This window comes from Mus caroli, chromosome 4, assembly GCF_900094665.2.
Source record: "Mus caroli chromosome 4, CAROLI_EIJ_v1.1, whole genome shotgun sequence".
In the NCBI taxonomy this organism is placed as follows: Eukaryota; Metazoa; Chordata; class Mammalia; order Rodentia; family Muridae; genus Mus; species Mus caroli.
The window spans coordinates 39,419,497-39,443,540 of record NC_034573.1 but is presented as its reverse complement, the minus strand read 5'-3'; the positions used below and the strand labels follow the sequence as shown (position 1 = coordinate 39,443,540).

Sequence of the window (24,044 nt, the reverse complement as noted above, 5' to 3'; positions counted from 1 at the left end):
GAAGACAGGACTGGAACTCAAGCAGGTCAGGAAGCAGGAGCTGATGCAGAGGCCATGGAGGGATGTTCTTTACTGGCTTGCCTCCCCTGGCTTGCTCAGCCTGCTCTCTTATAGAACCCAAGACTACCAGCCCAGAGATGGTCCCACCCACAAGGGGCCTTTCCCCTTGATCACTAATTGAGAAAATGCCTTACAGCTGGATCTCATGGAGGCATTTCCTCAACTGAGGCTCCTTTCTCTGTGATAACTCCAGTTTTGTCAAGCTGACACACAACTAGCCAGTACAACCGCTAAGATCACGAGAGTATGCTACAGCACTAATAGGAAGCTAACATGTATCATTAATATTCATTGGATTAATATGCATTAGAATGCAGAATTCTTGCCTTTTTTCCCCCCTAACACTCTGACTGGCCTTCAACTTGTGATCGTCTTGCCTCAACCTCTCAAGGCTGGGATTGGAGGCGTGCACCACTGTGCCCAGCTAAAAGGTCCTATTTTTAAGTATCGTCAGCATGTCAGCAAGAGAGATAATGTGAACAGTAGAGCTACATTTGTTAAATCAGTTCATCTAGTGTGGCAAAATATTCTGAACTGAATGAAATCCATTCATTTTTAGTTGTGAGATGAGGTCACACAAGCTGGCCCCAGACTCCTAATGCCAAGGCTCAAGTGGTCTTTGCATCTCTGGGTACTTGGAAGTGCAGGCCCGGGCCACCGGTCAAATTATTCTCTTACCTCTAGGACAGGAAGAAATTTAGAACCTTGACTTTAAATCTTACATTTATTTGTCTGCATGTTTTTAAGTGATAGTAGATTAATATAACTGGTAAATAATCAAAATGTGGAGCCAGCACTGTACTGGTGGTAAATGCCTTTAATCTCAGTACTTAGAGAGTACTCAGAGGCAGGGGAACTTTTATGAGTTTGAGGTCAATCTGGTCAACATGGTGAGTTCCAGGCCGGTAAGATCTGCATTGTGAGACCCTTTCTCTCTCTCTCTCTCTCTCTCTCTCTCTCTCTCTCTCTCCCTCCCTCCCTCTCTCTCTTTAAAGATTTATTTATTATTATATGTAAGTACACTGTAGCTGTCTTCAGATACACCAGAAGAGGGAGTCAGATTTCATTACAGATGGTTGTGAGCCACCATGTGGTTGCTGGGAATTGAACTCAGGACCTTCAGAAGAGCAGTGCTCTTACCGGCTGAGCCATCTCTCCAGCTCCTGAGACCCTTTCTCAAACAAACAAACAAACAAATATGAAAAAAACACATTAACATAATTTGGCATGAATTAATAATTTCTGGAAGTTGTATGATCAGGAAAGTACCAAGTTATTCTCCTATTCCTTTATGCTCCAATCCTGGTCCAAAAATGCATACCCATGTGGTAAAATCAAACTATTTCAAGCCACTATAATGAAATGTTGATATTCTATCAATATTTCAAACATGTTATCACACACAAAAGTGTGTCAAATGTTTATAAGTAGCATTTATTTCTTAAATTACATTATGAGGTATATCTGTACCAAAACGCATTTCTAAAGGTTTAATAAAACCTGAAAATTTGTCGGGTGGTGGTGGCACATGCCTTCAATCCCAGCACTTGTGAGGCAGAGGCAGGCAGATTTCTGATTTCTGAGTTTGAGGCCAGCCTGGTCTAAAAAGTGAGTTCCAGGACAGCCAAGGCTACACAGAGAAACCCTGTCTCAAAAAGCCAAAAAAAAAAAAAAAACACCTGAAAATTTTATGTCGGTGTGTATAGTTGTCATATGTAATTCTGTTTGTCTACTCAAAGGCTGAAAACAATTCAATAGGAAAGAGAAAAGCCAATTACATTTTCAGAAAGCTTCTCTATTCTGAAATGAACATTTCACATACCAAAAACCTTCTGGAAGTAGCTTTAATTATAGGTTATGAACTAAGGTACAAACCGTGCACTCTGTAGCTGCCTTTGAATGGCTATCTTTACTTACAGATGGGTGACGATGTGTAACTCATGGTTACCTGGATGCTAAGAGCCACTTATATGTGAGCTCAGAGCCCCGTGAAAATGTAGAGCTGTGTTCGCAAGAGGGCATGATGCAAGTATCGAGCCTCGGTAACTCCACAGCCCAGGAACACCAGTCCCGACTTGATGTTTATTTCATATGTTTCTATAGAAACTTTAGCTTTACCTCTGTGCCCTAAGTACCTAAACTAGACCAGGCATACAGTAGGGATTCAAATCCATGTTCAATGAAAAGTGGGGTCCTAATTTAGTTTTCGAAACCACTAAGGAATACCCAGATGATGTTAGCCTGGTAATTATTTAAAAAAAAAAAAAAAAAAGTCAAAACAAGCCAAGGCCTAATCATTTTCCATTACATTCTGGATTCGTGTAAACTTGAGGCCACACGTAGTGAAGGTTTATTTAATTCATTCAACAGATATTTATTGAACAACTACTCTGTCAGATACTATCCCAGGCACCGTGGATACAATAATAAAGATAGCCCTGCCCTCAAGGAGCGCACAGTCTAGCAGAAGACCCAATAGCACCTTAGAACCTGCTAAGAGAGTGTTCTGGCTGACAGCATATTAACTAGAATATTCCAAGCTTGCCAAAAATACAAACCTAAAGTTTGGTGCCCCCCAATCCTCCCCCCACCCCCCAAAAAGAAGCAGAGTTCAGAAATGAAGGATGCAGCCAAATTTAAAAGAAAATTCAAATATCTATTCTTTGTATAGGGGAAAATACAGATTGGGACCAGATCTAAATCCTGAATGTTACTTTATTATTCTTAGGGGTAAGCGTCACTTACAGTGACATTTATATATACATACATTCAAAAGATGTCTGCATGAGATGTGCTCCTTGGGACTTCCTTTTTTTAATTAATTATGTATGAGTATACTGTACTGGTCCTCAGACACACCAGGAGCGGGCATTGGATCCCATTACAGATGGTTGTGAGTCACTATGTGGTTGCTGGGAATTGAACTCAGGACCTCTGGAAGAGCAGCCAGTGCTCTTAACCACTGGGACTTTTGATTAAACCTCTCTCAGGTTATTTACAACTCAAGACAGCAGCACACAGGCAAACTGGAGACTTTCCTCTTGGTGCTGATTTCCATTACCATTCGGAGGGGTGCAGTTCTCAGGATATTCACAGTCTCGAGTTCTCCAGAGGATGTACACATAGTGCAGCCTTACTCTACAGTGTCACTAAACTGACTTTAACATGGTAATCAAGAGTACATTTTAATGGTTATTCAGTGCCATCTCCCAGAGTCTTCGGCCTACCTGGATTTTCCTTTTCCTTCCTTTCTCTTCTGCACGCTTCTTTGTTGTTAAAAGCACGAAGGCCTGCCTCCCTGCAGAGGCAGAGCCCTTGTCATCACCACACTCCACTCCAGCAGCAGCAGTGCATGCTCATACTCCCTCCCCTTACTTGGTTAGAGTAGCCCCACCTTTAACTGGGAGCTTTGGTCCAGTTATTTTGTAGGCACCGACCAGAACTGGTCAGTTCATGTCACAGCCCAGAACTTGGAGACAGCACAGAAGAAAGTGGGAGCCTGTTAGAAACAGGCTCGCTGATAGAATGCATCACTCTGCAGACATCAAACACTTTTTAAAGCTAATACTGAGGGAAATAATTCCATCGTTGAGGGAATCACTTACTAGGGGACATTCCTGGAATCTGTTATAGCCCTTTGTGTTCTATGAGATGTTTTACTGTTTGCGTGGACCAGACCGTACTGGCCATTTGCAATAAAACATCATGAATATAACTTCATGATGAAGTGAATTAGGCTGAGCATGTTGTTTAAAAAGGCAGGGAGGTAGACTACCATCCCTAAGGAGACTTGCATCAAAAAAATAACTGAAAATTTAAAATTTTGGCACTTAAAAAGATATGCATTAGTTATCTAAACAGAAGTCATATATACGGATTCCTTCACGACCAACAGAAGGTGTTACTGAGTGGACCAAGACCACTGGTCACAGAATAAAGATGATTGTCATCAGGAAGTTATCAGGCCATGTCTCCTGCTTTCATAAAAGCCAAATGAAAGCCAGGTATGGTGGTACATGCCTTTAATCGCAGCATCTGGTAGGCAGAGGCAAGGGAAACTGAGTCGTGGGCCAGCCTGGGTAACAAAGTGAGTTCTAAGATAGCCAAGGCTATACAGAGAAATCTTGTCTCAAAAAATAAATAAAAATAAAAGCCAAGTGTAACAGACTCGTATGGACACTGCTGCATACTCCAGTATGAGAAACACCCGCCTTCTAAAAGATTCTTGATGTATTTCTTTATTCTCACCTTCTAGAGGGCACAGCCTTAAAAATGTGATTTGGTCCTCGATGCAGGAGTAGAGAATATGAAATTTATATTTTCCTTGTGTTGTTTTCTAAAATTTTTTGCTATGCTGCCTTCTTAGGAATACAATGGGGAGAAAAAACAAAATATACATATGTTTTGGGTTCTGAGGAAAAAAAAGACTTTTTTTTTTTTTTTTTTTTAAATAAGCAGGGTCTTACTGTATAACTCTGGCTAGCCCAGAACCTTACTATGTAGACCCGCTGACCTCAAACTCACAGAAGATCCTCCTGCCTCTGCATCCCCACTTCTGGAATTAAAAGCGTATGTTCCCCTGGCCCCCGAACTGTGGTCACATTTTTTTTTAAAGTAGAAGTTTCTTACTTTAGCTCTTTATTTCATGATTGAAAATAAGCAACTACTGTATATTTGATACATCTGTAAGTCATCCAACATAGCATTCCCATTAATAGACTCTTCCAAAGGAAGCTTTACCAACAGTAATAACTTCATTATCAATTAAAATATATTTATACCAATTATAATAAAAATGGCTAAATAAAAACAGTAAAAAAACCTAACAGAGTTTTAGATTATTAAAGTGAGACCCTAAGGCCAGGCTGTGGTGGCACATGTCTTTAATCCCAACACTTGGAAGGCAGAGGCAGGTGGACATCTGTGAATTTGAAGGCAACCTGGTCTATACAAAGTAACCCTGTCTCAAAAAGCCAAAATCAAAAACAAAAAGGGACCTTAAGATATGTAACTTTTCCCAATAGATCAGGTTTTCTGAGACCGATCAATTCCTTGGTTAGTACTGTCTGATTTTATCTTGATCCTGACTGCTCTTCAGAGAGGGCAACGGATCCCTGCTCAGTTTGCTGGCTCTTGTCACTTCTCATCTGTGTGGCTTTGCTTCTTACAAGGCTGACTATCCACTTTTTCGCCACCATGGGGACTCATCTGCATAGTTTTTGTTAGAAATGGCCTGAGTTTATGCTCTCCAGTCTCATGGAAACATCAGTGCTTGAAATGTTCTTTTATGCAGTACTCAAGGGAATGAGGCCAACTGTGTGATAAAACTTTGCAGAAGATAGCAAACACATGGACTAGCAGACCAGTGTAACTCCTCCTCCATGAACTAAGGGGCAAAACGCAGAGGAGTCAGTGCAGTCTCAGCAATAAAATTGACAGCAAACCTCCGTCTGAATCCAGTGCTGCCACCTCTGCCATCTGTGGCTGCAGGCAAGTCACTTCATTTTTTAACACTCTGCTACTTTCAACATAATTTGACGCTCATTCCACCTACCTTACAATAAGGGTCTTTGTAGGGGCCCGTGGTAGATTAAAGCAGACACATTCCTCAACACAGAGTAGGTATTCAGCGACAGTGATTCGAAGGTCCCTGGCTTGCGTTAGGTGACACGTGGGTATAACATCTGACACAGAACTCTTTACAGACTGATGTCCTTTATGGAGTCTTCTTTTGAGTGTCGACTTGATCCTTATAGAACGTTTTTCACTGTGAAGGTATTAATTGCTATACTTTCCTCCCAAACTATTTTCTTTGGGGGGGAAAAAAAAAGACCCAAAAAGCAACCTTTTTCCAAAGCTACGGCAAGCAAGCCCATGATTTCCATTGTGCTTGGTTGTATTTTTCAATGACTACAACATTTCCAGCTTTTCCAGCATCTGTGATGAGAAGTGTTGACTCTTCGAGACTGTCACAGAGTTAGCACTGTTCTCAGTGAGACACAAGCTCTTCCGGATGTGTGAGCGGCTGTGTGATGGGTACAGAGAGAACTGCTGTGTTTACTCACACTTGGGCTGCTAATTTCTCAAGTACTAAAATACTTCTTTCCTATGGATAAAGCTCTCAGCATCTACTCCCATGTCCTCCTTTTCCAATCCTATCATCGTATTTACAATAATAAAGACAAGATGTCCACGATCACTGGTGTTTTTAAAAGCCCTGAGCAAGGAATTGACTTTGTATGACCACAGGCAAATCATGTGACTTCTTTCATTTGTCCAACAATGAATTGGATATCACTTCAAGTTATTTTCTACTCTAAAATTGCTACTATTGATTATTATTACTATTTAAATAGATGAAACATCTTGTGAGAATTATGTTAAGCACCAAATGGATAAAGAAGTATCGACTGCATTTCAAGTTGTGTTTTAAACTGTGGCCTAGAGGCCACCTGGATGCTGATTTGAGGTTCCGTTTACATAGAGTTCTGTTCTTTCCCTGCCTAAGTCAGCCTTAAGGTCCAGCCTGGATTCTTGCACTTTTTACCAGTCCTTCAGGGTACATTGTACTGCATCCCAATATTAAAGAAGCACTGGCCTAAAGGGCATGTGACCAAAGAGAACAAGGCTACTGCTGCATGGCTTAAATTATTCCAGCTTCTAACATATCTCGACACAGTATCAATCAATCAATCAGTCGGTCAATCAACAAACCAACCAACCAATGTAGCAGAGCCTGGCAGGACATCGCCCATTCAAGACTGGAGCAGCCTGGGCTTACACGTTGTCTCCCAGACTTTCCATAGCCAAACACAGGACAGCAGTGTTAGTCAGGTCACTGACTCTAGGTTTATGACAGCAGCTTAAAGAGGACTCTAGCTCCCTTCTGAGAACTGATCCCTGGTTGAAGGAACAAACACAATAAAATCTTTACTTGATTTCTATCCCACCTCATTACTATAAGCACATCATCTGTGTGATTAAAAGACTCACAGCCAATCTAAGTCACATTAATCTCCTCACTCGTTGGCCGGATACTGCGCCGACCTCCTGAATAAATAAGTCTTCTGTACAATGGAAATGACCAGGCTTATGACTCTTCCTTTCCCCTCCAATGCTGCTGACCGGAAGAGAATACCAAGTAAAGACACATGCTGGAGATCTTAAATTCATACAAGTAAAATAAATTACAAAGAGAGGTTAGAATATTTTTCTAGAATTTCACAACAAAATCCCACATGAGATATAAAGGTGTCATTTTAGCAGGACACTTTAAAAAGCTATCTTGTTGCAAGAGTTTCTGAAAGTCATGAGAATGCTATTACTGTGCTCAATATCTGACAGCAACTTTAAAGGCCAAGTATACTGATAAATGAAGATGAACTTTTTCAATCACCAGTGTGCCAACATCCAACTTCTGAGTTTTATTTAATACTAGTGCCATGGGTTTTCTCATCCCAACCAAGGCTCCTGCCAAATGTCCATAAAATTCATACCAAAATCAAAAAAGAGGACGGAGGCAGAGAGGAATGGTGGAGACAGGGATGAGGAGAACAAGAACCACATGCACAATGACCAGGAAACCCAAGCTCAGCGGCACAGACAGGAGCAAAGGAGTGCTGACAGAACAGGGTGAGTGGTTGACATGGAGATGCCCAGATGACGCTGGAAGGCCAAGTACTCAGGTCACACATATATATGTCCACTGACCCATAAGAACCAAGATCTTGATCCAAACTTATAAGATCTTCTAAAAAAGAAAATACTTCACCTAAATTGAAGTAATTTATAAGCCAAACACCAGAAGAGTTCCTCATTTGATGTAAGTTGTGCCTAAAACTTTGGCTGATACAAAGAGACCCGTCCACTAAGGCACCCTGAGGCGATCTGACAGTGTGTGGGAGAGAACTTTGTTGTCAGAACCACGTCATTATGAGAGTACAGAGAACGAATCACCCGCAGGGGACTGGCTTCCTTGGGTAAACAGTCAACAAGCTCACTGCACTGTTTGTCAAATCCCAACAAGCGAATCCCGTAACCGTGTGGGGAAGAAATCATTCGTCCATCAGGGCTGAAGCAAAGTTCTTTGATGTAGCCCCTGCCCACATTTGCTTCCTCAATGTAATGAGTCAACCGCAGGGAACAGCGAGGGGAGACAGGCCGCACTGGAGCTCCTTCCTGGAATTCATAGACACAGGTCCACTGGAGGAGAAAGGAGACAGAGTGAGGCTATAGCTTCCCATATAGTCAGTCCTGCAGGGGTAGTCCTTAGTTCTAAGCTCAACTGAGAGCCAAATGCACAGGAATGTAGCAGCACATCCTTTACTTGAGTACTATCCCTCTCTTAACTAACAAAACGTGTGCGCTTCATGCTTCGTCTTCATAAAGTAAGGCTACTGTGGACTATGAGGCTTTAAGACCTCTTGTTCCTGAGGCTAGCTATGACTACTAACATACAATCCAGGCCCTGGAGTATTATCTGCCCTCTGCACGTCAAAGGCCCTTCTCCCTTCCTTCAGTCTGCAGAGCCAGTGAGCTCCTTGCAGAGTCCTGCCTAGCACAGTGGTGACCCCTCAGGTTGTTTAACTCTTCCCCCAGGCATCAGTTCAGCCCCTTCCCTTCTCATTTTCCCCTGGCTTTTAAGGAGACAGTGGTGAGAACTGTCTTACTAAACGCCAAACCCCACCTTAGGTCAGCTCAGCTGGACAGCTAGCTCAGTGGAATGCTTACTACGGTTTTGTTGGTTTTCTTGGGTGATGGGCAAGAATGAAGCAGCTAGGCATACTATTAGCTGATGATGGTCTTTAGGGTACTTCCCAGGTCACAATACCAAGGCAAGAGAGGAAAAACAGACTGCAAAGGATAAAGCAGCAGCTGAAGGTACAGGAAGGAGTTGAGAAGCAGGGCTTTGGGTAGAATGCCCTGAGGGCGGGGACTGAGCCTGGTTACCAGCCTAAGGTCTGAACATGGACATCAGCAATTGTCCAGCGAGCCCTGCTGAATGTAAAGCCCTGTGGCCTGTACCTCCTGATCATCAGTGTTGCTTGAGCACCGAAGAAGGGTGGCCCAGCCCTTAGGATGCAGCTGTAAGGAAGTGATACAGTTTCCCCGATCTCTCTCACCAGGAACTTCAGGGGTTAACACTTCAAGACTATTTCGTGGTGAAACTCCTGAGATACAAAAAAAATGAAAGATTTCGGATTTCTGTTATCCAAGGACTAAGGAAGATGTTTTTATGGATTAAAACTAAACCAAAGAAAGCTATTTGGTAGAACTTACTGCTGTAAGACTGTAAACCCAGCTTTAACCTACCTTCTCGTTGAGAGGCTCGTGACATGTGTTTCTCAGTTGAATTTGAATCATTGTGATGACAAGGTGAACCAGAAACTCTAGAACCAGAAGAACTTGATGTAGTGGTCAAATCTTGAAAAGAAAATTGAAAAATAAACATAACACTTGTATCATCTTTTAATTTTTTAATTTTCTACTTAAACTTTTAAAACTTCTAAAGTGTACAGACAAAATCTCCATGTAAACTGGACTACAATGGAGATGAAGATAGGACAGCTCTTGGCTCTGTTTCTGGTCTACATTATTTTTGTTTGTTTGTTTTTTGAGACAGGGTTTCTATGTGTAGCCCTGGCTGTCCTGGAACTCACTCTGTAGACCAGGCTGGCCTCGAACTCAGAAATCCACCTGCCTCTGCCTCCCAAGTGCTGGGATTAAAGGTGTGCGCCACAACTGCCTGGCCCGTCTACATTCTTGTTAAAATCTTTCATAGTAAAGTCTTATGTGAAATAAGAGAAAAAAACAAATAAACACACAGATGCCTCTGCCTTTCTCTCACTTCTAAAATAGAAGGGAAAATTGAAGTCTGAGGAAAATGAGTATAGACACCCGAGTGTGCTGGGTTATTCACAGAGTCCACTTCACCCTGCATTTCTAGCAGCTATGCACTTCCATGGAAGTCTTTGGCAGCCTAACTTACACAGGGACCCTGGAAACCTGACCCCCTGTGACATCAGTTACAACTTGAGTCATCCTTAGGAGACAGAAGAGCTTTTTGGCTTTTTAGTCAAAAAATTAACAACTTGAGGGCTGTTATCCACACACTTCTGGTCCCAGCACTCAGGAGGCAGAGGAAGGAGGTAGATCTCTGAGTTGAGGTCAGTTTGGTCTACAGAATGAGTTCCAGGACAGTCAGGACTATACAGAGAATCCCTGTCTCAGAGGTGCTGCTGGGGGTGGGGGTGGGAGTAATCCCCCAAAAAACCAACCAACCAAAACCCCCAAACCAAACCTATAATTATTTATTTGTTGCATGAGTAGGGAGGTTAGAAGATGCGGAAGTTGGACGGTGTGGGATCCAGGGATGGAACTCAGGTTGTCACACTTGGTGCCAAGTGCCTTAATCCACTGAGCCATTACTTCAGCACCAAAAAGAATGTTCAGGAGTAGCCTGTGCACACAGGAGAAAGAATCTAACCACTTGAAGTTATTTTTTAACCAAAGGTCTTTTTTTCACTTTGGGTTCTTGTTTATAAACAATACTAATAATAAATATGTTTCTAGGCCAGTCTCTTCATTCCCAGATGCAATATGATGCCTATCAGCTAATATTAACATAGCTCCAACTTCACTTGCATTTAATGAAATCAGCAATGAAAAAACAAGGCTCCAGCAAGAGGATGCTCCAAGAAGGCATCAGCTTGTGAGTGGACATCGGAAGTTCAGTACTCTTGAAGTGACTAGAATGTAATACCCTAAGACAGGTATCATCTTGGGCCATCACTAAGTTTGAGGCAAGGATAATGATTCTCTTGGTAATGGCACTCTGAAAGAGCTAGGAGTTGTTCCAGAGGCACAAGTTAACACTATCAGAGGTACATGAAAGTCATCACACCTCCATGGAAGACTATGAGTCAGCTTTCTGAAGAATGGCTTTAATGTCCTTTCCCTTTTAGCATAGTTAGAGACACCTGCCTCTCTGTGGCTCAGATGCCTCAGAAAATTTTTAATCAGAAAATCTTACCTGAACTTGAAGTAGTTCTTCTTGCTCTCAAAATGGGATAGCTGCCTACTTCTAAAGACTTAGTTAAATCCAGCTCATGCAAGATCAGGAGATATCCAGAGGATGTTGAGATCAACATTTTGGAACAATCTGGTGTTAATCTCATTCTCATGAGAAAACGTGTATGAAAGAATTTCTTATGTGGACACCCATCTTCTGTGCACCTACAGAAGAAATTAGACCAACAACAAACCCAGTGTTACTACAAATATAATGACTCGCAGTACCAGTCAAACTGTTTTACTCACACAGCAGAACGGAGAGCCACACACGTATTTTACGATGCCTTTTAGCCCTGATTGTCCTGGAACTCTCTCTATAGACCAAGGATTAAATTTGGGTTGCAGGGTTGATGGCAAGTACCTTGATTCACTGAGTCAGCCCATAAAATATCTTTAGAATTTTTAAATGACGAGCTGTGACTCATTACCCAGAGGCTGAACAGTATTAGTCAATTAGAGGACCTTTCTACTATATCTTATTTTTGCTTCAAGCATTCAAGCTTCTATCTAAGGGAATATGGGTAGCTAGTTACTATGTTTTATTCTCCCTCTGTTGTCTCTCTATTCCACCACAGTTCCTATGTAATATGTTTCCTCTATTAGAAGTTTCTTCTCAATTGTCTGGTTATCACTGCATGCTTGCTCATTTACTTAAGAGCAAGGAATTCAAGCTGACTGGGAACTCTTGAGTCCAAGGTAGGGTGAAGCCATTTCTGAAAAAGCTCTTAGTGCTAATATCTTTGGGGCAACAACTTAAAGAAGCTAAAAAATGTCTGACTGCAACACTTAGTGTGCATTACTACTATTGCCACCTTGGTTTTGGCAGAGCAATGAGGCCTCCAACTGTTTCAGGCATCCTTCAATATGGCAGTAATTTCTATATTACCCTCTTTATAGAGCTAGAAACCTCTGGTACAATGATCCACTGGAAGAGGTGAAGAGTAGAGCTAAAGTTCTTAAGTATTTCTCATTCAAGTCTCTGCTTTAGCTACCCCTTTCAGTAAGGATTCTGGGTAAACTAACTGAAGTTTTAAACTTTTCCCTCTGCAACGTAGGATTTAGTTAGTTTGTTTTAATTTCTTGTGTTGACATGTATATCACATGTGAGCAGGTGCCTGGGGAGGCCAGAAGATGGCATCAGATCCCCTGAAGCTGTAGTTACAGGAGGCTGGGAACCATCTAATGTAGGCGCTGGGAATTGAACGTAGGCCCTCTGGAAGAGCAGTAAGGGCCCCTAAACTCTGAATCATCTCTCTAGCACCAGGAATTAGCTTTCTTGAAAGTGAAAGCTGTCCGAACTACAGCTGCTAAGTCAGTTGCAATTCATCTGCCTAGCTTCTAAAATTCTACTGCCAAGTTTCTTCTCTTTTCCTATCTTTATAAGTTTATGTCTGATCTCTGGTTCTTACCCCACTTTGGTTTTGAGACAGGGTCTCATTATGTAACCTTGACTGACCTGGAACGTCTTATTTAGACCAAGATAGAATAGAATTTACTGAGCTTCTACCGCTTCTGAGATTATTGTAGTTTTTGAGTCTCCTTTTCTATAGACTTTATTTAAATCTTATACTTAAATTCAGGTCTTACAATTACCATAAAGGTTATATATTTTCTGTAAAATTATATACTTCAGCTATATGTGGAGACACACCTGTAGTTCCAGCACTTAGGAGACTAAGGCAAGAGGACCTTGAATTAAAGACTAGCTTGATCTATATGGTTAAATTCCAGGCCAGTTTCAACGACTCAGTGAAATCCCATGTCAAGATAAATATAACAATCTGAGTGTGGTAGCACATGCCTCTAATCATAGCTCTTGGAAGGGTAAGGCTAGAAGATCAGTTCAAGGCCATCCTCAGTTACCCAGTAAGTTGGAGGCCAGTGTGGAAAACCCCAAACATCAAACAAAGAAAACCAAAAAGTATGTATTCATATTTGTGAGTACTGTAAGTATATATATGAACACACATACACACATTATTTCTAAAGTACCTGTCTATGCCTATAAGCTGACCTTTGGCAGGAAGATTGCAAGTTCAAGGATAAATTGGCTACCAAGTGAGATTTGCCTCACAATAAAAAACCTTTTAATTTATCGGTACACTCACACCAAAGTAAGACATGGCTGATTTGTACAGTATCTTATACCTAGTAACCTTTAGTTATTTTTAATTAAAACACTATTAAATTGTATGTGAAAATTGTGTGTATTTCTGATAGACAGTATTTTTCTTTTTTGTGGTGCTAGGAATCAAAGCTGGGGCTTGCATGTGCTAACCCTGTGCTGTACTACTAAGCTATATTCCTACCCTGAAGTATGTTTGAAATGCGTACATTTTTAGCTAGTTAAAATACACATTGAGTTACTTACCTTCAGGAAATTTCCTTTTTCCTTTTTTGGTTTTAAGACAGTCTCTCTACATAGCTCAGGCTGTTCTGGAACTTACTATGTAGACCAGGTTAGCCTTGAACTCACAGAGAGAACTCTGCCTCTCAAGTACTGGGATTAAGGCATGTGCCACCAAGGCCTTCTCCCAGGCTTTTTTCAAGCATACACTGTTATTAACTATGGCTACTATATTATATAATGTATACCTCTTCAATTTGTTTTCCCTAACTGAAACTGTATCCTCCAGCCAACCTCTCCCCTCTACAACAGTTTCCAGCCCCTTAGATAATAACTCACCACCCTCCCAATCTTTGCTTCTCCAGGTCTGCTTTTCTAGATTCTATATAAAGCAGAATTTTCATTCCATATTTGGCTTATTTCACTTAAGATGTGCCCCCAACCATCTGTTTTGCTGAAAAAAAATTCTTTAAGGGGCTAAATAGTATTATGTGTGTATGGACCACATTAAAAAAAAAAAAAGAATCCAGTCCTTTGCTGGATGCTGTACAATGAGTGAATGAAGACAGACCTTTAGCAGCTGACTTAAGCTGCTTTGGATGTGTACCTAGTAGAAAAACTGCTAGGTTATTACAAGAGTTCTAATTTTCTTTCTTTTCTTTTTAGGAAATTCCATACTTTTCCATAACTTATAACAATTTTGGTTAATCCTTACTAATTCTGTTTTTTTTCTCTGAAGACTTTCTAGGATTTTCTGTATTCATAAGATTTGGAAAACTATGACTATGGACCAAACCTGACTCACTGGCTGTTTTGACACAGTGTTCATGAACAGAGCCACATCAACTCATGTACTGTTCCTGTGTGGCTGCTCAGAAACCACATACCACCAAATGCTAAAATATTTACTACTTGGGTCTTATGCAGAAAGTTTGTCAATCCTTGAGAGAAATCTGTGAATGATATTAAGTTTCCAATCCATATACATATATAATGATTTTTCTTTTATTGCACCATCTCACCCATGATACCAACTAACAACAGTAGTAATGCTGGGCATATTCTTACCCAATTTTTATGGACAAACTTCTGGAGGTTCACCATTAATAACTGCTGAAAGCTGGGCGTGGTGGCGCACGCCTTTAATCCCGGCACTCGGGAGGCAGAGGCAGGTGGATTTCTGAGTTCGAGGCCAACCTGGTCTACAAAGTGAGTTCCAGGACAGCCAGGGCTATACAGAGAAACCCTGTCTTCGAAAAACCAAAACCAAACAACCAAACAACCAAACAGAAACTCTGCTGAAGTACTGAGCTATTGCTCAGTTAGTAGAGTGCTTGTCTAGCATGCACAGAACCTTGACCCCCCACAGCATGTAAACTGGCTATTGATGCACAAACCTGTGACCCTGAACTAAGAAGGTGGAGGGAGGTATTAGGATAAGAAAGACGTTCAAGGTCATTTTCAGTTACATGAGAGTTTCAGGCCAGCCTGAGCTAGAAAACTTGTCTCAAAAACAAAAGTACTTGGGCTAGAGAGATGGCTTAGTAATTAAAAGCACTGACTGCTCTTCCAGAGGTCCTGAGTTCAATTCCCAGCAACCACATGATGGCTCACAACCATCTGTAATGAGATACAACACCCTCTTCTGGTGTGTCTGAAGACAGCTACAGTAGTCATATAAATACAATAAATAAATATTTTTTAAAAATATGCTGAATACTCCGTATACTTTTGGTGAATTTCTACTTCTTTTGAATCATTTTGTTTTCATACAGTTTTATTAAGGAATAATTAACATATCATAAAACTCACTCATTTTAAGTGCATGTTCAATGACTTTTAGTAAATTTAGAATTGTTTGATCAATACAATACAGCTTTACAACATTTTCAGTATCATAATATTAATATTCTTCCTGGCCATCATCAGCAATCATCCCAACTCGCAGACCTAGGCAACCATGAAATTACTTTTCATCGCTATTATTTGCCTAGTTTATATACATAGTTATTGTGATGCAGAAGTGCTTTTTGTTTTTTAAATTTGGCTTCTTTTTCACTTAAAATATTTTGGAGTTCATCCCTGTTGTAACACACATCAATATTTGGTTCATTTTTATTATTAAATGATATATTTTTAAAAAATACATACACTACTTTTTGTTTTGTTTTGTTTTGTTTCTTGAGACAGGGTTGAGCATCAGGACAACCAGGACTATGTATGTAGAGAGATCCTGTCTCAACAAAACAACAAACACAAAAACAAGCTGGCAAACTATTAATTCCAAGGAAATGAATTCTAATAATGAGTTCTAGTTTCCCACTTTATTGTTGTTATTAATAATACTGGGTCTTTACATCCATAAGCATGTAGTGTCTCTCTATTCATTTCCTTCAGCAATGGTTTAGCTTTTACTACACCAACCACGCACATGTCACACATATGTGTACACATATATAAATAATATATTTTTTTCTGTGTTAGGGAACTAAACCCAAGGCATCATGAACAACAGGCAGTGCTCTCCTGCTGACCTATACTCTTGGCCCAAATCTTTTACTTTTGTTAAACTTATTCCCAAGTATCTTATTTTTTGATACCATTGTGAGATGGAAATTTTTTACTCATCTTTGGATTGTTTCTGCTCATATATAAAATATAATTAGTTTTTGTGTATTTGTCTTATGTATCTGCTCAAGGGTAGAAATTGGATTTTGTATATTAATTTTGTATATTTGCTCATCAGTAGAAATGTGACTGGATTTTGTATATTAATTACTCTTTTTTTTGTTTGTTTGTTTTTTTGTTTTTCGAGACAGGGTTTCTCTGTATAGCCCTGGCTGTCCTGGAACTCACTTTGTAGACCAGGCTGGCCTCGAACTCAGAAATCCGCCTGCCTCTGCCTCCCAAGTGCTGGGATTAAAGGTGTGTACCACCACGTCCAGCTTTAAATTTTTAAATGAACTTTTCTGACAATTCCATGCATGTATATAATGCATCCTCATTACTCTCCCTGCACTGCATCTTCCTCCTACCCTGGTAATGGCTGAGGGATGATCAGTCAGTAGCAGTTTATCTGTTTTTGGTGTTAGGGTAATACTAGACTGTGATGGCTAGTCTGAAAGGGCTTGTTATTTATTTTGAGAGCGTCATATAATCTATTTTTTTAAAGATTTATTTATTATTATATCTATATACACTACATATAGCAGAAACACCAGAAGAGGGTGTTAGATCTCATTACGGATGGATGTGAGCCACCATGTAGTTTCTGGGATTTGAACTCAGGACCTTCAGAAGAGCAGTCAGTGCTCTTACCAGCTGAGCCATCTCATCAACCCCATATAATCTATTTTGATTATATCTTCCCCTCTCCCAGCTCCTCCAAGGTTTGGTTTGGGAAGTGTTTTATTTTCTGGCTGGTAAAATTCATTAGTAAAGTTATTTGAGCCTTGTCTTTCAATTATGGAAAGATTTTTAAAATTATCAATTCAATTTCTTTACCTCTTAAAAGTCTGAATGTCTACATCTTAAAAGTTTATTGGTGAGTCGACTCTAGCAGCCTGTGCTCTTGGTATCTGCTAACCTGAAACTGTCTACTTGCCAAAAGATGTTCACACTACTCCCTTTGATCCTTTAGTTTCTAAGGAGCTTTTATTTAACCAGTTTTTGTTAGCTTTTCTGACAAGGCCTTGCTGGGTAGCACAGGCTAGCCTCTAACTTATGATTCTCCTGCTTCAGTTGACATATAGATGTCATTATTTCAATTTTTGTTAGGTTGTTGGTGCAATACTGTTTTGTTTTCACTGTGTAGCTCTGGTTGACCTGGAACTCACTCTGTAGACCAGGCTGGCCTCAAACTCAGAAATCCGCCTGCCTCTGCCTCCCAAGAGCTGGGATTAAAGGTATGTGCCACCATTGCTAGGCCTGTTTTGCTTTCAATTATGACTAAATATTAAATCTTATAAAACAGAATCATAAGCATATCTTGCTTATGTTAGTATAATTAATAGGATAACTATTCTTCTTTTAGATTAAATTCAACTTGATTTTAATATTTTTGAGTAATATCTTTTAGATTTAATTTTTTATTTGGAATATTTGTATCAGTATTCATATTGCATACTGGATTTTCTTTTTTCCTTCTAACATTATCTTTGTTATGGTTGGCTACCCAAGTCACACTTTAATAGCTTTTATACGTGAGGTACAAATCCCTTTTCTAGAACCTGACCAATTTTATCCAAATGTTATTTAGAATATTTGGTAAAAGTCATCTATAAAACCATCTGTGTTGCTTTTTTATTAGTAGATAAGTTTTAACTTATTTAAAACTTTAAGTAGGTAAGTTTTAACAATTTTTCTCATTTAGTTAAGATTTATTTTTTAAATTATACATATACAGGCCCCCTAATGAAGGAGCTAGAGAAAGTACCCAAGGAGCTAAAGAGGTCTGCAACCCTATAAGTGGAACAACAATATGAACTAATCAGTACCCCCAGAGCTGTGTCTCTAGCTGTATATGTAGCAGAGGATGGCCTAGTCAGCCATCAATGGGAGGAGAGGCCCTTGGTCTTGCGAAGATCATATGACCTAGTACAGGGGAATGCCAGGGCCAGGAAGTGGGAGTGGGTAGGTTGGGGAGCGGGGTGGGGGAGGGGGTAGGGTATAGGGGACTTTCGGGATAGCATTTGAAATGTAAATGAAGAAAATATCTAATAAAAAAAGAAAAAATTATACATATATATTATGCCCTGTACATGTATGCTGCTGTGAGTGCAGGTGCCAATGAAGGCCCAAAGGTCCCCCTCTGATCCCGCTGGCTCTGGACCCCCCTGAAGCTGCAGTTGTATGCCATTTAAGCTACCCATTGTAGGTGTTGGAAGTTCTTTGAAAGAGAGTAAAAGCTCTTAACCACTGAGCCATTTCTCAAGCCCCAATTTTTGTTTTGTAGTGGTCTTAGCAAAAATAATGTTCATTACTGTATAAACACTGGACAGTCAGAATAGATGTGAGTGGAGTAGGGTCTCTGGATGATACTACTGTATAAGGGGCTTCTGCTACTACATCATGGGATGATTGAGAGGAGGAACAGTGGGTAGCAGAAGGTGCAGAGTATGATTTAGAGCACCACTATTTATTAATTAGTATGGCAGAAGTTTACTATGTGTGTGTGCTGGGGATCAAACCTAGAACCCAGTACAGCTATGTATCTGAGGGCCGAGGAAGTTCAATTTTCTAACAGGGCATGTTGGTCAAATACTGGACTTGGTAAGAAGTGCTATTTTGTTGTTGATGTTATTGTTGGGGCTTTTTTGATTGTTTGTTTATTTTGATTTGATTTAGACAGGGTCTCACCATGTAGTTCATGCTGGTCTGAAATACTCTGTAATGCTGCTTCAATCTTCCAAACACCAGGACTATGGGAGAATGTGCCACATATGTGGCTTCTAATATATATTAAATGAGATGTCTATTTCATCAAAGTTTTAAAGTATACTGGTCTAAATGTGTTGTTGCTGACTTTTTTAGCTTGGAAATTATATTTATTTATTTATTTTATATGCATGTATGTGTGAGTACATGTGCACATGTGGCGGTCAGAGGACAGCTTTCAGAGGTAGGATCTCACTTTCTATAATGTGAGCCTGGGGGTGGAGATTCCCTCAGGTTGTCAGGTTTGGTGGGAAGAGCCTTTATTTACTGAGCCATTCCACTGACCAGAGTGGTGCTGTGTTGAGACACAGTCCCATTGTGTAGTTCAACCTAGCCCTGAACCTCTGATCTTCCTGCTTCAGGCTCAGTGTTGGGATAGCAGCTACATGTCACTACATCTAGCTCACAGTTTAATCGAGTCTCCTTCTTCATTGCGAGTTCTGTCTTCTCTTCTTCTTTCTTCCTTTGATGACTCTTGCCCTGTTTGATTAGCTTTTTCAAAGAATGGACTTTTAAAATTTTTATTATATTTTTGTTTTGTTTTCGAGACAGGCTCTCACTATGTAGCCCTGGCTGTCCTGGAACTCAGTATATAGACCAGGCTGGCCTTGAACTCAGAGATCCGCCTGCCTCTGCCTCCCGAGTGCTGAGTAAAGGTTGTGTATTATTGCGCCTGTCTGTATCACCATCTTCGTCTTCCTCCTCTTCCCCTTCCCGCCTTCTCCTTTTTAATGTGCACTGGTGTGTCTGTATGAGAGTGGCAGATTCCCCTGAGCTGCAGTTAAACAGTTGTGAGCTGACATGTGGGAGCTGGGAATTGAACCCTGGTCCTCTGGAAGAGCAGCCAATATTCTTAATCACTGAGTCATCTCTCTAGCCCTGTATTTTCATTTTCAATACTGATTTTGCATTTCTATTTTTTATTATTTCTATACATCTACTTTTACTAAGTTTCTCCCCCACTTCCTTCAATTTCTTTGAGTAAGTTCATAAACTTTCAGTCTTATAATTTCACTGCGCCTTGGACTGTCTGTGTCTGTATGTATCCCTTTCTTCCTCCCAGATGGAATCTCACAGTATGTAGCCAGTCCAGCATCATTCTCATCCTCCTCTTGCCTCAACCTATCAAATGCTAGAATTACACTGTGGAAACTTCTAACAACTGTGTTAACTAACTGGACTGAGTTCAGAGAAAATGGTTTGGGTGACAGCATTTCTTACCTACTGTGTTGTTTAATACACAATTACTGTTGTTTGCTTCTTTAATTGGTTCTAGGTCTGTTTGAAGTGAAATATTTACTGTTTGGGGGAACAGAATTATATATATATAAAAAGTCATACTTTTAAACCTTCCAAAGCCTTACTCAATTTTAAAGTCTTTTAAAAAAAACCATGGTGTGTGTGTGTGTGAGAGAGAGAGAGACAGAGACAGAGAGAAGGGGAGTGTATCACGGCATGTGTGTAAAGGTCAGAGGACTCTGTAGAGTTTGTTCTCTCCTCCATTTATGTGGGTTCTAGGGATGAACCTCAGGCCTCCAGCATGCAGAGCAAATGTCTTATCTACTAATCCATCTCCCTGGCCTTTTTAAAGGTATGCCTTATTTGTTAGAAAAAGGAAAGAATGGACCTGAATTTTCAACTAATTCCTTGCTTTTTTTTTTCCCCTTGTAATTCTTCCAAATTTTTTCTTGTAATTTTGTCAAGTTTTACTTCAATGGTGAGTTTTATTTTTAGGCACATATAAGAATTCATTTATACTCTAGTAAAACTAGCCTTTTAATACAGTACCTCTTCTTGCCTTATATTTCTTTTTGTCTACTATTTATGTGGCTATACCTGTTTTCTTCTGATGAATAGTTATCTGTGGGTTTTTTTTCCCTATTCTATTTACTGGCTTTGTATGTTTATGTAGCTCATCTAGAGAACAGGCAGTTTGAGTCACTGTTTAATCTACCACTATCTTTTAGCTGGCTACTTTAGTGTTAGAGACTGAACTTAAGACTTCATACATGCCAGGCAGCTATTTTGCCACTGAGCCACAGTTGTTGGCCCTTTTATTACAGTATTTTGAGACAAGGTCTTACCAAATTGCCTATTAGCCTTGAATTTACAGCTTTTTTTTTTTTTTGTCTAAAAATTCCAAGTAGTTAGGATTACAGACCCAGCTTGTTTTTGTTTTTCTGAGACAAAGGATCATGGCTAGCCTTCAATTCCTCCTGCCTCAGATTCCCAAGTACAGGGATCATACTTGCTTTTTAAATGACTCTATCTTCCCACTTTGATGCTTCTAATGGGCTGACTGTTTGATTAAGTTTTCACTCTTCTAACTTGGAAATTATTACTTACATTCCTGCTCAACTTTTCTTCCTAACTTAATACCCCACTCCACCCCACTTCACTCCCTTGCGTTTATGTCTACATTTTAAAAGATAGGTTGTTTCTATTTGCTGAAAGACAATAACTCTGCTCTTCATTCAAATTATTGGGTTTACCTAGAATTCTTTTTAAAACTACTAAGAATATCTCCTTTTGAACATAAGATCTGAAAGCTCTAATATGTCAACTATTTAGCAATTCACCACACCATAGTTAGCAAAAGGCACATTTTAAGTATTTCCCAAGCGTCAACTCTGCAAACAATTTCTCCATAAGGAAACATTTACTTGCAATGTTTCACAACTGAGGCACTAAATAAATTGTGCTGTGTACTACAGGACGCTGAGAAACTATGGTCCAGGCCAAATGGTGCCAGCAGCTATCCTCCTCCTTCCACAGACAATCCAAACCCACAGACAACCCAAAAGATCCCATGCATTATTTCTAAACTGCTTCTAGATTAGAATTATTCCAAGGGACACCTGATCTTTTTTTTTAAAATGCATGAAAATAAAATTTAAAAATTACAAAATAAGTACATTTGGAACCAAAGGATTGAAGAGTGAGAAATATTTTTGTTTCACATAAGAAATAAAAATATTTTCCCTACACTTAGGAAATTCATTTTTAAACCAGTTTTCTTTATTAGATAAATCCCTTGGTCTCCTGCTCATATAAATTCCATCTTCTTTACTTTCACAGTAGTGGACCCACACAACTTAGCAAAGCGCCCTGCCATTGAGCTATACATACTCTTAGCTCCAAAATCTCTAGTTCTAATACATCACTAAGTATAATGAAAGAAGGAACCATGGTTTGCTTGTTTGGATTTTTTTGTTCTGTTTCTTTTTCTTCTTAAAAAAAAAAAAAAAAAAAAAGACAGGGTTTTTCTATGTAGCCCTGATTGTCCTGGGACTCACTCTAGAGACCAGGATGCCCTCAAACTCACAGAGATCCACCTGCCTCTGCTTCCCTGAGTGCTGGGATAAAAGGCATCGACCACCACACCACCATCGCTTTTTTCTTTCTTTTTTCTGAGACAAGAACATCTCATTAAAGCCTAGCTCCCCTCCCAGTTGCTATGGAACCAAGAATGACCTTGAACTTTTGATCTTTCTGTGTGCATCTCAGGAGTGCTGGGATCGCATGCTTCCATCACCATGTCTAGCTTTATGCTGTACGGAGGAGCAAATGCCTGGCTTCATGCATGCTATGCAAGCGCTCAATCAGCTGAGCTGCATCTTCAGCCTAGGGATCACTTTTTGACTGTTTCCCCCCAAAAGCTAATTTTTTGACGCCCCACTCCCCAATTCTACAGCAGAACACTGAACTTGCTCCCCACCTTTTAAAGAGAAAATACAAAGTTTTACAGTATTATATTCCTAACATGGTCTCCTACTTACAAACCTGTTAGTGTCCCAAATAATGACATTTCCATCAAATCCTGATGTTACTAAGAGTCTTGTATTAGTGTCATATTCGATGTTCTTCACCCAGCTAGTGTGACCATGTAAAGTGCATACTTTGGTGTTCAATTTTCTCAGATCCCATAGTGCTATTGTGGTATCATCAGAGCAGGTAGCAAAGAGCCGGTTATCAAGAAATCTACAAAAGCAGAAAAGAAAAACTGGTTCATTTAATCTCTACTGAAAGAAAATATGACTTTAGAACAATCTCTATATTACTATCAGGGAACAAAACACTGCAACCTCCCGGTAGAACCCCAGCCACAACAGAGTGTGCCCCTGTCAATGTAGCCATACTGCCAGCTGCTGACGATAATTCAGAGAGATACTGTAACTGGCCTATGTCACTGTTAATTTTACTTGAAATTAGAAATTGTGAATAGCTGTTTAGAGCACAGTTGATAGAAAGGAAAAAGAACTCCAGAATCTGCCCTGGGAATGAAAAGGGAAAGCTGACTAGGCAACAGATTTTAAGGCCTTGACTGCTTAGGGGATGTTGTATTTAGATAAAGGATTCTAATAAAAGAGATCTGCTACATGTCATATCTCTTCCTACTTATAACAGATTTACGTATAAAACTTGCAATTCAAATCACCGTCATTTAAATCTATGCATTCAAAGGCATTCCCCAAGTAATCTCCCACAATAACATTTTATTAGTCACAACTGTAAGACAGACTTAGATTATAATATAAATTTTTACCATTTTTACTAATTTCCAATCCTTAGTAACAATCTATTTTATACAAACATTTATAACTGACCACTCACACTTTTGTTTCTGTCTAATTTAATAGTATCTTTGGCAAATATGGTTATACACATAACTTCCTAGTCTCCAGTGAAAGAAACTCTGGAGCCTCTACCAACATAAAATTATATATAATTCGTTCCAAAATAAACACCAGTGTCAACAAACAACATCATGACCTTCCTAAGATTTATCATTGCATTTTTTCCTTTTCTCTAAGCACATAGCACCTGGTATTCCAGGTTATCTCCCACCCAAGTAGCCAGGCCTGGCCTGTGCTCTGCAGCTCCACGTGTGAACTTGCCTAGCACATTCAGGGCAGTATGGTCAGAGCCTTATCATGGCTGTAATTCTAGATCCACCTTCTTCCTTAATTTTGTTTACTGTTTAATATTTAGCTGTCATTTCCTCCAGGAAGCCTTCACTCACTATCTAGTCTAGGGTAGCTTATAACTCTTCTAAAGCTCCCCCAAGCACTCTATAATTTGGGGTGCACGCGTACTGTATTTGTGTATGCACATGTTCTCGCCTGTG

At 39.9% G+C, this 24,044-nt stretch overlaps 1 protein-coding gene across 1 annotated transcript in view; it reads right to left on the bottom strand.

The window, feature by feature from the left end:
* Positions 1-2,387: 2,387 nt before the first annotated feature.
* Dcaf10 (DDB1 and CUL4 associated factor 10) overlaps positions 2,388-24,044 on the bottom strand; it is a 39,205-nt gene continuing 17,548 nt past the window's right edge. The window contains exons 3-7 of the mRNA XM_021159888.2: positions 22,700-22,897; positions 11,093-11,295; positions 9,373-9,483; positions 9,085-9,230; positions 2,388-8,262 (exon numbers count right to left, since the gene is read on the bottom strand). Coding sequence (XP_021015547.1) covers positions 7,894-8,262; positions 9,085-9,230; positions 9,373-9,483; positions 11,093-11,295; positions 22,700-22,897 — 1,027 coding nt within the window. The 3' untranslated portion in view covers positions 2,388-7,893. The remainder of the gene's footprint in view (positions 8,263-9,084; positions 9,231-9,372; positions 9,484-11,092; positions 11,296-22,699; positions 22,898-24,044) is intronic.